Raw genomic sequence first — 14,608 nt, forward strand, 5'->3', positions numbered from 1 at the left:
AATCAGTTCATTCAGCACATATATATATATATATATAGCTAGCATCTATTGTCTAGGCAATAATCTACAGAAAGCAGCCTGTTTATTAAATACCGGTACTCATTTACGTCAAAATCTAGTTATTTACTCATCTTCCAAGTCATGAAGATGTTATTTGAACTAGTTCAAAAGAGTATAACACAAAAGTGTTTGAGATTTACATACCTGCAAACAGCTCCTGATCTGAGTTCACATTGTGCATCACAACAAAAGTCCCCTTCATATCCTGCATCACACTCCTCCCCTATATCAATACGACCATTTCCACACAGTCCTCTTCCTCCTAAAGATTTTGCTAATAAAAAAATTTGAAAGAAAATTATTTTTGAAGGCTGTACAAATGACTGGAATTTTTGTTATAAATGAAGCTTTTGACTTTTGCATTTGAATGATATTGATGAATGTAAGGTAGACATGGTATTTTTATAAATATGTTCAAAGTTTATTACAAGTTATCTGCGTTCATATCCGTAGATATGGGTATTTTAAAACCCTTTCTACGAATATAAACGTAGATAAAGAATTTATCCCCTGTCTTAGTTCAAATCGGGCGATTTTTAGGGAAATTCGGGTACAAAGTGTAACGTGAAAGCAACGTTTTTTTTTCATTATCTAAAAAAGTTTTATTGAAAACTGGATATTTGACATATTTTTTATGGGGTGTAGAACCCTACAGGTAGTCAAATATAAGATGTTTTTAATCCAGAGACAGAGAAACTAAATTAATTAAAATTTGGCGCTCTATGTCGCGAGCGTTATGTCATAGACCGCATGACGTCAACATGGGTCATTTGCATAACTAGGTCAATTGTGCCTTTCATTGATGATGTGGTGACAAAGTGATGCATTTACTAAAATCAATGTCAATGAATACTGGCATTTGTGGAACAGTATCAAAGTTGCTGAACAACTCATTAAAGTTTATACCAGAGAGTTGATTTCTAAACTCTGTCATTTGCGTTACTTGTAAAGTGGACGACATTGTTGAGGATCTAGCCAGAGTGGGAAGTGCCAACAGTTGAACAGGTGAAGGTAATGTTAGTTGTTGATTTGGAGCAGGCAAGGCATTTGCATCAACCATTCATTGCAGCATCAATCATTTGTCCCATTTGAAATTTTGCCTTGTCAAGATGTTCTTTGATAGATTGCCAAACTCGAGACACTTTTGTGGCCAGTGACAGACATGATTTGAGCATCGGCAAAGTACCTGCTTTCTGTGAGAATAGTTGCACCAGTCGCTTGGAATGATTGGTTAGCGTAAACTTGTGATTAGCAACAAAGTTTACTTAACTAATTCATAAATTGAGCCAAAGTGTCACTATCAATGGGAGAATTACAATCCCAAGTAGCAGAATCTTCATAAAAGGATCCCAGTGGCCTTTGCCATAATCTGTTGCATTGAGCATTCAGTTTAGAAATGTACCTCTAAAAGCTGCCAAGGGACAAGACAGACTATCAGGTTGCTCTGGCATAATTGCAGTGAAATTTTCCTTATCATTGTAGCTGTGATTTTTGGTAAGTTCGTCAATTTGTTTTGTCACGTACATGTACTTTGTTTTAGTTCTGGGTCTGTTTTGACGATAAAAGCGTCTTTTGTCATCTTATCCATATTTTCAGCCCCACGTCTGAAGAAGCAGAGGCAGATTTAGGGCGGGGGGAGGGGAAAGGGGGGGGGGGGGGTTGTCGGGGCCCAGGGACCCAGGGCCCCCTTTTGTGGGAAAAATTTGGATGATTATTTAGTGAATCACTATGGTATGACTAGAGCGGGCCCCCTCTTATGCAGTCAGTGGGCCCCCTTATGAAAATTTCTGGATCTGCCACTGAGAAGTACATTTTCATATCAAATTGGAATTTATTTAATAAACCAGTAGGGGAGCTTGGTTGCATAAAAGCTGACGAAAACAATTTTGTCCTGTCAATTTCAGAAATTATTGGAAAATGCTGTGTAGCTCCTTTTCCATTGGCTTTTAATTCTGTTAGGTGGGTTTTAAATACTTGATTTGATTCATTAAACTCTTCATGCTTCATAATGTCAAATTCCTTTAAAAAGTGGGGAGCCTTAAGGTATCTATTCAGATAGTACCGGAATGAATCAAGTGAGTTTACTTTATATATTTCCCCATCAGGTTAACGGATTTAACATAGATAAAATCAAACAAACATCTCTACCTCCCTGCAATGATCTTTATTAAGGATTGTGAAATCATTCTGATATGAAGTTAACAAGACCCCAAATCTAGAGCATGACCAATCCTGTCAGCAAGGTCTAGAATTTTATTTTATTTAATATCAACATAGCAAAATACAAAACAAACAAACAAAAATAACATTACTAAACAAAGACAGTTCAATGCACATTTAATTTATTGCTTTGGACAGGAACATTTAAAAGTGGAATGGTTAATTAGTTTATGAGCTATGAGCTTTACAGTCAATCTCCCACCATCAGAAATGGGATGGGCAAAAGTTTGAAAAGTCAAAAATATAAAGAGCTGGTGAGCTGAAAAATCAAAAAGAGTCCAAACAGAACAGACAAATTGGTTAAATGTCAACTATGACTGAGGAAGTTGTTAAGTTAGATTAAGCACAACAAATGGAAATTTTCTTCAGGACATCAGTCATATCAGTGGTTTAAACCACAAGTTGTTCTTTTTTTATATGAGTAAAGACCTATGGAGACTTCCTAATATTTGCCCTGTCTTCCCATTTCTCAACAGTCTTGTTATAAAACTTCAGTTTAATAACATTTAGAAAAAAATTATAGTGACCAGAAGTTTTCCTCTCCACAAGATGACCTTCATCTATCAGTATATCTTCAAGTAAATAGTTACTCTTTTGACTAAATGTTATTGAATTGGGTTCTCTATAACACTGCTTTGATTGCAAAAATGTATAAATCACATGTATTACCATCAAAACAGCTGAAGCCTTTTTTCGACACCACTTTGAAGATAAACCTTTTACTACATGGAGAAAATATCTACAAAATAAAAACAAATGTTGCACAATATTATAAAATTGAACTTTTTTTTTAATAAATAGTTTTGTGCCAATGTAAAGATATATTTTTATGTAGGCTCAACTAACTTCATTTTAATTTTTCACCTAAACTAAAATCAAACATGTGGCAGCATGCGATTTTGGTTGAACTGAAGGTCAATCTTCCCAATCTGACCTTGACCTTATCACATGTATGTAAAAGTACTAGTACATCAAGCCAACTAACCTTGATTTCATAGTAGTAATTCATCCTACTGTAAATGACTGACTCTTTATTTCTACTGTAAGCTTCTGATTTGTTTTTCTTCTTAAGCGGCAGTATGCAACCAACAGCTAGCTTCTTGTAATAAGAAGCACATTTTGACCCTACTTTCCAAATAATGTTAATTAAATCTTTATTCCTTGATCAAGTGGTCATCCTGTTTGTAGCTAGACTGTGCACTTTTTTATCGTGTGTTTTACTGTTACGACAAATGGTCTAGATAGGTCAAGTATGGAGGTTTGTTGGCACAATAAAACTGGTTTAACCCTACCACATTATGTGCCTGTATACAAGTAAGGTTATTCGGATCATGTGTTGTTCATTATTTGTACAAATTTTTTCTCATGAAAATCATTCATTTGTGTGGTCTGTTGTGCTGGCTAATAGTTTTCTTGTTATTCCTGTTTTCTGTTTTATGTAATACACTTATTGCGTGTCTAATGATCTATTAAGCGATACAAGGCATACAACAAGACATTGTGTTTAGTTATCAACGTTTTAAGAATTCCTCAAATAGCATGACACTTTTTTATTTTGGTGATGGAATAATGAAATTATGCCTCATTCTTAAGATTCTGCAACATTGCATTAAGATTTTCTTCATTGGGTTACATATAGATTTTGTTCAATATTCTCTTATTGCATTCAAGATTGAAAAGAAAATTATCCATATCTCTTCCCCTAGCACAACTTTCCTTCTAAAAATGTGAACACTTTAATTTTACAAAAGAAAATGTTATTACTATAAAGTGGAACTGAAGGTTTGTCCATCTTCTATACTTGCCATTTTTTCCATTTTGAAAAAAAAAAACAAAAGTAATTTTTACTTATTGAACGTTTAAGGGGGTAACTTACTAACTTTACCATTCTAAAAATATGTCTTTATTTTAGATGCTTTTAAAATGGAAAAGGGATTCTTCTACATATGGAGTTTTGTTCCTTTATATTTAGTCTACTTTCATTTTTCAACAGAGATATATTCCAAAGTTCTAAATAAAAAGTCACAATTTAATCTGTACCACATCTTTGAAATATGTAATTAAAAGGAAGATTTTACATTTATTTCTTAAAATTTTACATGTATTTATTGTGCCCTTTCTCTGAGAAAAAACACAACAAAAAACATCAACAAAAAAACATCAACAAACAAGCATTCTGAGAGTATTGCATGGCAATACATAGTCCCCTACTGGTTAAGAATTCATTGTACTGGAACAAAATGCTAACTTGATCTATAACGTGTCATGATGTAAACTATATAACAAATATCAAGTCAATATCTTCAAGCTTGACGTAAAAAAGTGTGGAAAACTGATTATTTGAGTGAATTTTCTAAGTCCAAGGACCATAACTCTGCACAAAATCATCAAACCAGAACAAAATTCGAAATTGATCTGTAACTTGTCATGATAAAACTATATGCCGATTATTAAATCAATATCTTCAAGCATGACAAAAAAAAGTGTGGAAAACTGAGTATTTGAGTGAATTTTCTAAGTCCAAGGACCATAACTCTGCACAAAATCATCAAACCAGAACAAAATTCGAAATTGATCTGTAACTTGTCATGATAAAACTATATACCAATTATTAAATCAATATCTTCATAATGACAAAAAAAAGTGCATAAAACTGATTATTTGAGTGAATTTTCTATGTCCAAGGACCATTACTCTGCACAAAATCATCAGACCAGAACAAAATTCGAACTTGATCTGTAACTTGTCATGATAAAACTATGGGTATTGACCCCCCCCCCCCCCCCCCTTTTTTTGCATTTGAAGAAATTTTCTTTTTAATTTCTGAAATCTGAAAGGAAAAAAAAAATTGCCCCCCCTTTCCAAAAAAAAAATTCTTTCCCTCAAGATATGGTCATAATCTCAATTCAAATTTCCAATGGAGTTTGCAACCATAATTACCAATTTAAATACATCATAAAAGTCTTAAATAGATAATTTAAAAGCAGTGTAAGGGAGGTAATCCAACATTGTACAATTTTGTTTTTGGATTACCACCCTTACACTGCTTTTAAATTGCCCATTAACCAGGAAACCCTTGTTTTTTCCCCTTTTTTGCCCCTAATTCCTAAACGGTTTGAGCCATAACCCCCCAAACCAATCCTAACCATCCCTTTGTGGTATGGAAACTTGTGGTATAATTTCAGAGAGATCCATACACTAACACACAAGTTATTGTCTGGAAGTTACAAAAATGCTTATTTTTGGCCCCTTTTTGGCCCCTAATTCCTTAACTGTTGGTACCATAACCCCCAAAATCAATCCCAACCTTCCTTTTCTGATATTGAACCTTATGGTAAAATTTCATAGAGATCCATTCACTTAAACTAAAGTTATTATGTGAAAACCAATGTGTCTTACGATGACGACAATGACGACACCAACGTCATACCAATATATGATTTTGGGGTCATTTAAAAAGTGTGGAAAACTGATTTGCCGGACTGACGAATGGACAGACAGACAGACAGACAGAGTGCAAACCTAAAGTCCCCTTCGACTTGGTCAGTAGGGGACTAAAAAGAATTATAGTACCTTCTGATAAAAAAAAAATACCGTATCTAAAAATAAGAAATAACACTATTGACTTTTTGAGGTCAAAATTATAAATGCATATTTGATATCCTAAAAAGTAATGGTTAACCCATTAAAATGAATATCAGGATAGGTAAGGAAGTTATATTTTTGTACATGGGTCATTGGTCATTTATAGTTGTATGTCTGTTTGATGAATGCAAAATTACTCAAAGAAAGTAAGTTGGTTTTGAGGGATTTTTCTAAGTATTTTCCAACCCTCCAATTTCATTGGAACAGCCCTGACCTGATTATTGGCATCATATCCTGTAGTAGCCATGTAGTACATGATATATTTTCCATTACTGCTCACATCTGGTGCACATTCATTAGAATCTGGATCATGTTCACTGCCCCAGTTATGTCCTGTAAAATGCCAGGTAACATGTGAATTAAGAAAATGTATGCATATGGCATATGTGAGTCAGCTTTAATGTTTGCATATGACATATGTGAGTCAGCTTTAATGTATGCATATGACATATGTGAGTCAGCTTTAATGTATGCATATGACATATGTGAGTCAGCTTTAATGAGTCAGCAACAAAACTACAAATTAATAACTAATATGAGATCACTATATGGCAAGTTGTAAATTCATGCTCTTTTTTTTTTCTTTTTTTTTTTGGGGGGGGGGGGGGGGATATATTACAAAAAGTATCAACTCTCATCATATCAGCCAAGAAAAGGTGCTTTTAAGCAGATCAATCAACTGAATCACTCAAGTATAGGGTTTTAAGTACAAACACTAAGTATAAATAAAAGAAGACAATTTAGATAGTACAAATGGATAAAACCAGCAACAATCAATCTCTACATCATTCTTTTTACTTTTCTTTTCTTTTACTATTAGGTATATATGAACCAACTTTTTGGATTACTTTTGTATTTCATAATGTTTTGAAATAAATTTGTCATCCAAAATATTGGTGTTGGTATTACTTCCCAGTGGCAATATTGGTAAAAATAACACAAAGTGACATACCTAGCTCTGTTTTTCCATCAATACAGCATCAACGAGGTCAATGATATGAAATAAAAGGCATCAAATATTAACACATGAATCAATGATTTTTTTAGCATGCTAAAATATTGTATAAAACAGTACTGAAGAGGAAAATTTAAACTTTTTAATATGCAATAAGACCTTAAGATTTCTCAATACGAAAAGGAGCATCATTTTTTTTTTCAGCTAGTGTATCACAGACCTGGAGTCAATTACATGCTTAAATAATTAATAACATTTCAATGACATACTGACATTTTCATTTAAATTACAATTACTATAACATCTATTCTAAAATTACATTAATAACAGTACAATTATATTGTCAATGTAATTAATAAAATTTGAATTACTTTTATGCTTAGAACTTTATCATACAGTTATATTTTTCAATTACCCCAGGTCTGGTGTTGGAGTTATTGAGCGTTCTACATTATTACTTTCACAATACAGAATTTACACTTAAGGGACACAAAAAGTGTCTTAAAATCCAGGAGTAATTGGTGTTTTAAAATTTCTTATTCTCTTTCAAGGGGACTTTAAAATATGAGTTTCCATTAAGCATGCTCAACTTATCAATGGAAAAAAATCTATCGTTAGTTAAGATTTTTTGCAACAACTGACAAACTGCCTTGAATTAAAGAGTTTTGTGAGACAACTTAACAAAGTTTTGGTTGTTATTAATCAAAACCTGTTAATCTCAGATTCAAAAGATTAACCTGCAAATGTACTGATTTCAAATTATCAAATATCCATGTTCAGTCAACCATGGAATCAGGGTTCAAACCATAATTTGGCAAATAATTAAAAAGTTCCTGTCATAGTGAACACATGTACTAAGTTTCAAATTGATGTCACCACAACTTCATGTTAAACTACCTCACCAAAAATCTGATATGGGACAAACAAACAGACTGATGCACAGACCAGAAAACATAATGCCCCATACCATTGTAGGCAGGGCATGAAAAGACTAATGTCTTATGTAAAATAATATCGCTTCCCAATCTTTTAGTATTGAGTTTACCTAATGAATATAAAAAAAATTCGTAAGGGTTCCGCGGAACCCAGTGTCTCGCCTACTTTTTCTGTTAATCGCAGGCTCAACAAAAATGAGGAAGTAAATCAATAAAATATTCCTCTTGATACTATCTTTTGATTGTAAGAACTTTCTGTCCAAGTTTGGTAAAAATCCAGGATAGTTTATGAATCTAATAAATGTTTAAAAACTTTATCTGCAGACTGAATGTAATGTTAACTTGAAGAAAACAAAATTTCCTTCTAGATACTAGCATTTGATCATAAACAAGCTTCTGTTAAAGTTTGGTGCAAATCCAAAATAGTATAAGAAAGTTATTAAAACTTAAAAAACTTTAACCACAGAGTGAATGTGTTGTTTCCTGACAGGAAATCTAAGTCCATTTAAAAGTAAAATACAGAAAAAATGGATTTATTATTTTACAAAATTTCCTTCTAGATACTAGCTTTTGATCATAAACAAGCTTCTGTCCAAGTTTGGTACAAATCCAAAATAGTTTAAGAAAGTTATTAAAATTTCAAAAACTTTAACCACAGAGTGAATATTTGTGGACGCCGCCGACGACGACGACGCCGACGGAATGTAGGATCGCTATGTCTCGCTTTTTCGACTAAAGTCGAAGGCTCGACAATAAGGAGTTAAGGTATGATTGCCAATGAGACAACTATCTACCAAATTTCGAATAAAGTGCAAGACCATTTCAAGATATTTGAGGATTTCTATACTAACCGTGTGATACAGTAATTAAAGCCTGAGCAGCCAAAGCTCTAGACCCTCCAGGATTCTGGAAACTACTAACACCAGTATTGACTGCAATTTTCTGTCCAGTTCCAATATATGCAGCTGTCAATATAAGTATTTATACAAGGTTTATTCTAATACAGTAACTAATATTCATGGTGTATCATTTTTGTTGATTTCATATAATAGGCAAACAAAGACTCTTCTAAATTATTATGTCTAAATATAAAAACTTATCAACATACAGTTCAACCAATATACAATAATTTGTTTCCTCAATAAAACCTTGCTTAAATCAAAATAAATTAAAAACAAAAAATCCTTTGTATGATCAAATGAAAGTCATAAGAGCAATATTTGGCATAAACAAAATCAAATGAAAGTACCTGAAAAAATATGCCATTAGATAACATCGACATATGCTTTATGACATGAAAAACTTTCATTGCACTGCAATACATTTTTGAAGCACAAATGAAATGATGTACTGCAGGGTACTGGTTAATCATTATCAAGATTTCATCTGAAGCCTAGTATGGACTATTGGTACAGTGTTTTGGATATTATCAAACTTTAACCAAGTTATGTTAATGAAGATGCATATATTTCAGTAAATCTAGGATTGTATGGAAGCTAATTTTCTAACTTAAATACCATTGCATGCAAGATTTATACATTAATCTGGACAAAAACATTAAATATTTTTACAAAGTCAATAACGCATGGACTGTAGGTCAAAATGAAATGGTAAGACTGAAACTTAACCCAATTTATATACATCAGATCACAGTTATGATCAATTTCAGCAATAAATAATTTTCTCTAAAATGTAATTCAAAAAGAAATCAAAACATCTAACAATATCTGTGAACCTTGAAAAAATAATATACCTGACCTTCCTTTTTTAATTTAACTTAATATAGCTCTTCACATGTTTAGGAAGTTTATTATACATCCATGGCTTTCAATTTTTTGGGTATAAGCATTCCGGATAAAGGTAAACGTAGAAAACACTATGGACGCAACAAACTTATAAAGTATTATTTTCATTCTTTTACTGCTTATCACCAAAGATATTTAGATATCTATACATTCATTATATTATTCTTACACCTTCTGGTAAATGTCTAGTAATGACCTCTAAACTGCAATTGTTTAAGTGGGTTTTTTTTTCACTCAAAGATGTTGTTATTGTATCAGATGTTTGCAGATAGTTTATCATTTAATTATTAAACAAGGACAGTCAGAAGGCCCTGATCAGATGCTCTCCGTGTTTGCTTATTTTAACTGTATTGAATACACAAAGACAGATTTGACAAAAGGGTAAGATAAACTATTTAATTGTTGTTGAAGTTTCTGGTTGACTTTTTTTTTTTTTTTTTTTTATTATAATAGTTAAATCATTTGGGAAATGTCAAACAAGCTATATTTTTAAGATAAATCATCCATTTTTTTTTAACCAAATGGCATAAAACATTTCCTGCCAATATGGATCAACTCAATTTTCTGTATATATTCCAGATTTTAAAAATGTAGAGCACTATTTTATGACTCCTTTCAAATATTGTAACGTCCCTGATCTTCTATGATGATATACATGGCATTTCTGTCTTCTGATTAAATTCTGTTTGCTTAAAACAAGCTTAAATTGCATTCTATTTCTCTACTAGGAGTTCCAATGGGATAAGGTATAGAAACAATGATCTACTGCAATTGAAAGAGTTCAAGCCAGATAAAACATTCCAGCATAAATCATCTGCCAGGCATATGAAATGAAGCTTCAATACAAAATATATTCTTATAATGTGTTACAGCAAAAATTATACAAAACATTGACAAAAATTCCCTTCTAACAAATCATGCAAAAACAAAACATTAAAAAACAAAAACTGTTATATACATATATATGATAAACATGACTAATACATGCTTTATATTTATCATATAATAGAAATACATTTTCTTTAATTTTGCTTGAAACAGACCATAAAATAAGCTAATACAAAAATCGTCTAAAAAATATATATCTATGAACTTACATCTTGCCGCTGAAAAATACACAGCAGCAAATATTACATGCATATTCAAAACAATAAATGTCTACCATGTAGTTTAGAAGAATAACAAAGAAACTGAAGAAGGCCAGTGGCCGAAACGTCCTAATAAATGATTTAATTACTACAATAATAAAACAAAAAGTCTAACAATAAGTCTACTCATAGGATCAAAAACAGTCAAACTCAGAAACAGGTTTGGAATTAATACTGCCAATAGTAATAAAAAAACGTTTTGAAGACTTATAAAGTGTAATTTACAACAAATATCAGCATCTTGAATTTAACATTACCAGTGCAAATAGATATTACTTCTAGATATCTAACAGATCGTCTTGTTAAAATCAATATTTCATTTTCCTCTTATTTAAAAAAAACTCACTGTAGCATGAGGAAACAGAGGAATATAACTCTTCTGTGTCTGAGAACAAGGGCAGAAAATGGTGCCATTTCCACCTTCTATGAAGCTACTTTTATTGTTAATTCTTATTGAAAAAAATATTTTCACATTTTCGAATTTCAATAAAAATTTACAACTTTTAATTACAGCATGTCTTGAATAACCAGTGCTGAACTTGGTGAACAAATGTTGTTATGCAATAATCATGCCAAATTCCTTACCCAACAGTAGGGGGGCTTTAAAGTAAGAGCGCTTAAATTTTTATAAAAAAATAACACACTGTGGTGACAGTTGAAGTAAGTTTTTGGTTAGATTTTCTTACTTGTATATGACACGCCAGCTAGTCCAGGTGAATAATCATGTCAAGTTTCATACCCAGTTCCAAGAGATTTTCAAGATAAAGAGCAGAAACAATTTGTAATGGAGGGATGCACAGATGGAACAGCTCATTGCAATAGTCTTTTTGACAAATAACTGACAGGGCCCTAATTAATTTAATGAGCTATCATAATACATAGTCCAATTGCAAAACAAAATTTTGTGATTAAATAAATGGAAAATGTGTCCATGGGACACAGATGATGCCCCCACTTGCATATAACGTTATAAAGGGACATAACTCAAGAGCGGTAAAATTGACGCTACCCAAATTTGAACTTGATCGGTATTTTGTTGTAATAAGCATTGAGTATAAGTTTCATAACATTTTGTTGAGGCAAACTTAGTAACGGAAACTAATTTTGGAACGTACGGACAGACAAGGGTAACACTTAATGCCCCTCCGCTGTGGCGGGGGCATAAAAATCATGAAAGCAATTTGCTAGAAAGCATGATAATGTAAAAAGAGACACAAGAAAACTTAAACTGTGTAGGTTTTTTTTTTTTTAAATAAATGTAGATGCTCTATCCACTGTGTTCTTTCTAGTTATATGAAAGCATGTTGGCCAGTGCTAAGAACTTAGTAGTTACTTTAAAGACTGGGAATGGAAAACAAGAAAAGTTCTCTCTCATTGGTTGGTGCATTTATACAATGTTCAACCAGGTAGATAATACTTTGAACCACATATATTTGCTTTAAAATTTCTTGCACAATAAACAGGTAATTTCAGGTGCTATATCAAACTGGTAGCTTATTCATTATAATGTTTATTCATTAGCAGATTCACTGATGTTGTCCTATCTGATTATTGGTTTAAATGCAAGAAAAGCTGAACACATTAATGCATTCTCCCTCTGTTGACTATGATATATGATAAATATTTCTTCAGTTTCACTAGTTAAATTTTAGATTTTACCATTCTCCCTATAAAAGGCTGACATGCTAAAAATCTATAACTTAATTTTCTCGAGTAAAGAAGTTTTTAACTCATTCACAAAAGAAGGAGATATTTGAATATTATGTAAATAAGTCTAACATTTGTAAATTAAGCAGCAAATTGACAAAGATATTTGCTCTTGTATCTGATCTTTTTAATTGTAATCAATGTTAAGGTGCATATTTATTTTTATATCCTATCATCAAAACTTTTTAGTCAATAAGACAAAAAATAAGAACATAAATGAGGGTAAATGAACATAAAGCCAGATCACATTACAATCCAACAACAAAATATTCAATAGATAGGTCAATAAATACAATTCATTTCAGTAAGGTGTTAATAGTAACATTTTCTTTAATTCCTTGGTAAATATTTAAAACTTGGACAAGTGTGATGACTCATTTTGAAGCTGAGACATTTTCCAATATATGGTTTTGATTTTTGGAAGATCATAATAGATAAAATTTTCTGCAATTCAGGGGGTACCTGAATGAACACATTCTTGAAGTGTAAATAAAATTTTCATACGATGAAATTCTCTGGAAATTTATATCTTTGCTAACATTTATAAAATCTGTAGTTTTTGCACCTTTATTGTATGGGCCTCTGCACTTTAAAACAGCAAGAATTGTTTAATCTATTTTTTTTAATTTAGCAGCATGTCCGAATACCAATATTGAAAGCTTTTTTGTTACCAAATCAAAATTGTATTCCTTACTCATAGGCTGTTTGGGATATTGATAAAGATGATTTATTTTTCCCTAACAGAAATGAATTTACATGTAATATGTAGCTTTACAGTAACTGTATTCTGACCACTCTTACCAAAAGAACATATTCCACCTGGATCTGTATTTCTCCAAGAACCAATGTAAGCTAAACCTAATTTTCCTCTAAACTGTTGGTATGTAAATAAGTGTCCAAGACAAAATTTTGTCATTTTTTTATGATCTACTCCAAACCACTGTAAAAAAAAAAAAAGATAATACATGTATAATAATATGAAAACATAATAGTTGTTCCTACAATTTCACTGCATTCAATTTTATTGAAAAATTATTGAAAAATAAACCAGTAGATTTTTGAAAACTATCTGTCTGACTTTCAAACACTTTATACATGTATACGGTAAATTCAGAAATTATTGCATGCATTTATTATTGCGATTTTCTTATAGAATGGACAAAGATGTGAGATTAATTATTGCGATTTCAGGAAAATCTGCATACAGATATATGTATCATGATATATCAGAATGCAAGTTTTTATTAATGCGAAACTATTGCGAAACTCATCAAGTTACATTATTAACATTATAAAAAACTTCGCAATAATTTCTGAATTAACAATAGTTGTGACAATCTGACACAAATACAGGTAGATGGCAACGAGTATCCTGGACTACTTGGTCAAGAAGGCTTTTTCATTAAGCTGTCCTGACACATTAAGTGAAATCTTTTTCTCACAAAAACAGTTTACTTGTTTCCATGGAGATACCCTTGGGGAGGAAACCTCCACCAGCAGTGGCATTGACACAGTGGTTGTAAATAAACCCATCATAGATACCAGGAATAAAATTTTGTATGCCAGACAAGTGTTTAAGCTATAAAAGATTCATCAGTGACTCTCAAATCAAAAAAGTTAAAAAGGCCAAATAAAGTGTGAAGTTGAAGAGCATTGAGGACCCAAAATTTCGAAATGAATAAAATATAGTAGCATTCAAATAAAAAACACATACATCTAACACAGCATCCATATCTCTGGGTCTATTTGGCATGTTGTAGTGGTCTCCTACTGATGGATCTTCTAAAGTGTCATGGACCTTCATCTATAATGAAATAATTATGTAACTCAATCTGCTCTTGTGGTTTGTTTTATACTGTTTATTGAGTTAATACACTCTTTTCTGACAAATTTTTACAATGAAGTTTCATATTTACAATTGATGCTTTTTTGTTGATAATAGCATGTGTCCAAAAGTGAAATTATAATCAGTAGAATGATACAAAAGAACTCGTGCACCTGCGAAAATAACCCGCTATACGGTATATTTGCAAACAGTAGTAGGTGAAACAATGATATATAACAAAAGTTAGCACATTCACTCAGGCCAACATGTATCATTTATAATGCTTAACTTCCTTGTATTAGACTTAT

General features: G+C 31.8%; 1 protein-coding gene across 1 annotated transcript in view; it reads right to left on the reverse strand.

Annotated features, from left to right (window-relative positions):
* The window catches only part of LOC127733323 (ADAM 17-like protease), a 53,617-nt gene that overhangs the window by 27,394 nt on the left and 11,615 nt on the right, over window positions 1-14,608 (reverse strand). Inside the window, exons 9-15 of the mRNA XM_052242703.1 lie at window positions 14,190-14,279; window positions 13,277-13,415; window positions 8,667-8,780; window positions 6,878-6,883; window positions 6,140-6,258; window positions 2,950-3,019; window positions 205-334 (exon numbers count right to left, since the gene is read on the reverse strand). Coding sequence (XP_052098663.1) covers window positions 205-334; window positions 2,950-3,019; window positions 6,140-6,258; window positions 6,878-6,883; window positions 8,667-8,780; window positions 13,277-13,415; window positions 14,190-14,279 — 668 coding nt within the window. The remainder of the gene's footprint in view (window positions 1-204; window positions 335-2,949; window positions 3,020-6,139; window positions 6,259-6,877; window positions 6,884-8,666; window positions 8,781-13,276; window positions 13,416-14,189; window positions 14,280-14,608) is intronic.

The sequence above is a fragment of the Mytilus californianus genome, unplaced genomic scaffold (assembly GCF_021869535.1).
Source record: "Mytilus californianus isolate M0D057914Y unplaced genomic scaffold, xbMytCali1.0.p SCAF_3, whole genome shotgun sequence".
Taxonomy (NCBI): domain Eukaryota; kingdom Metazoa; phylum Mollusca; class Bivalvia; order Mytilida; family Mytilidae; genus Mytilus; species Mytilus californianus.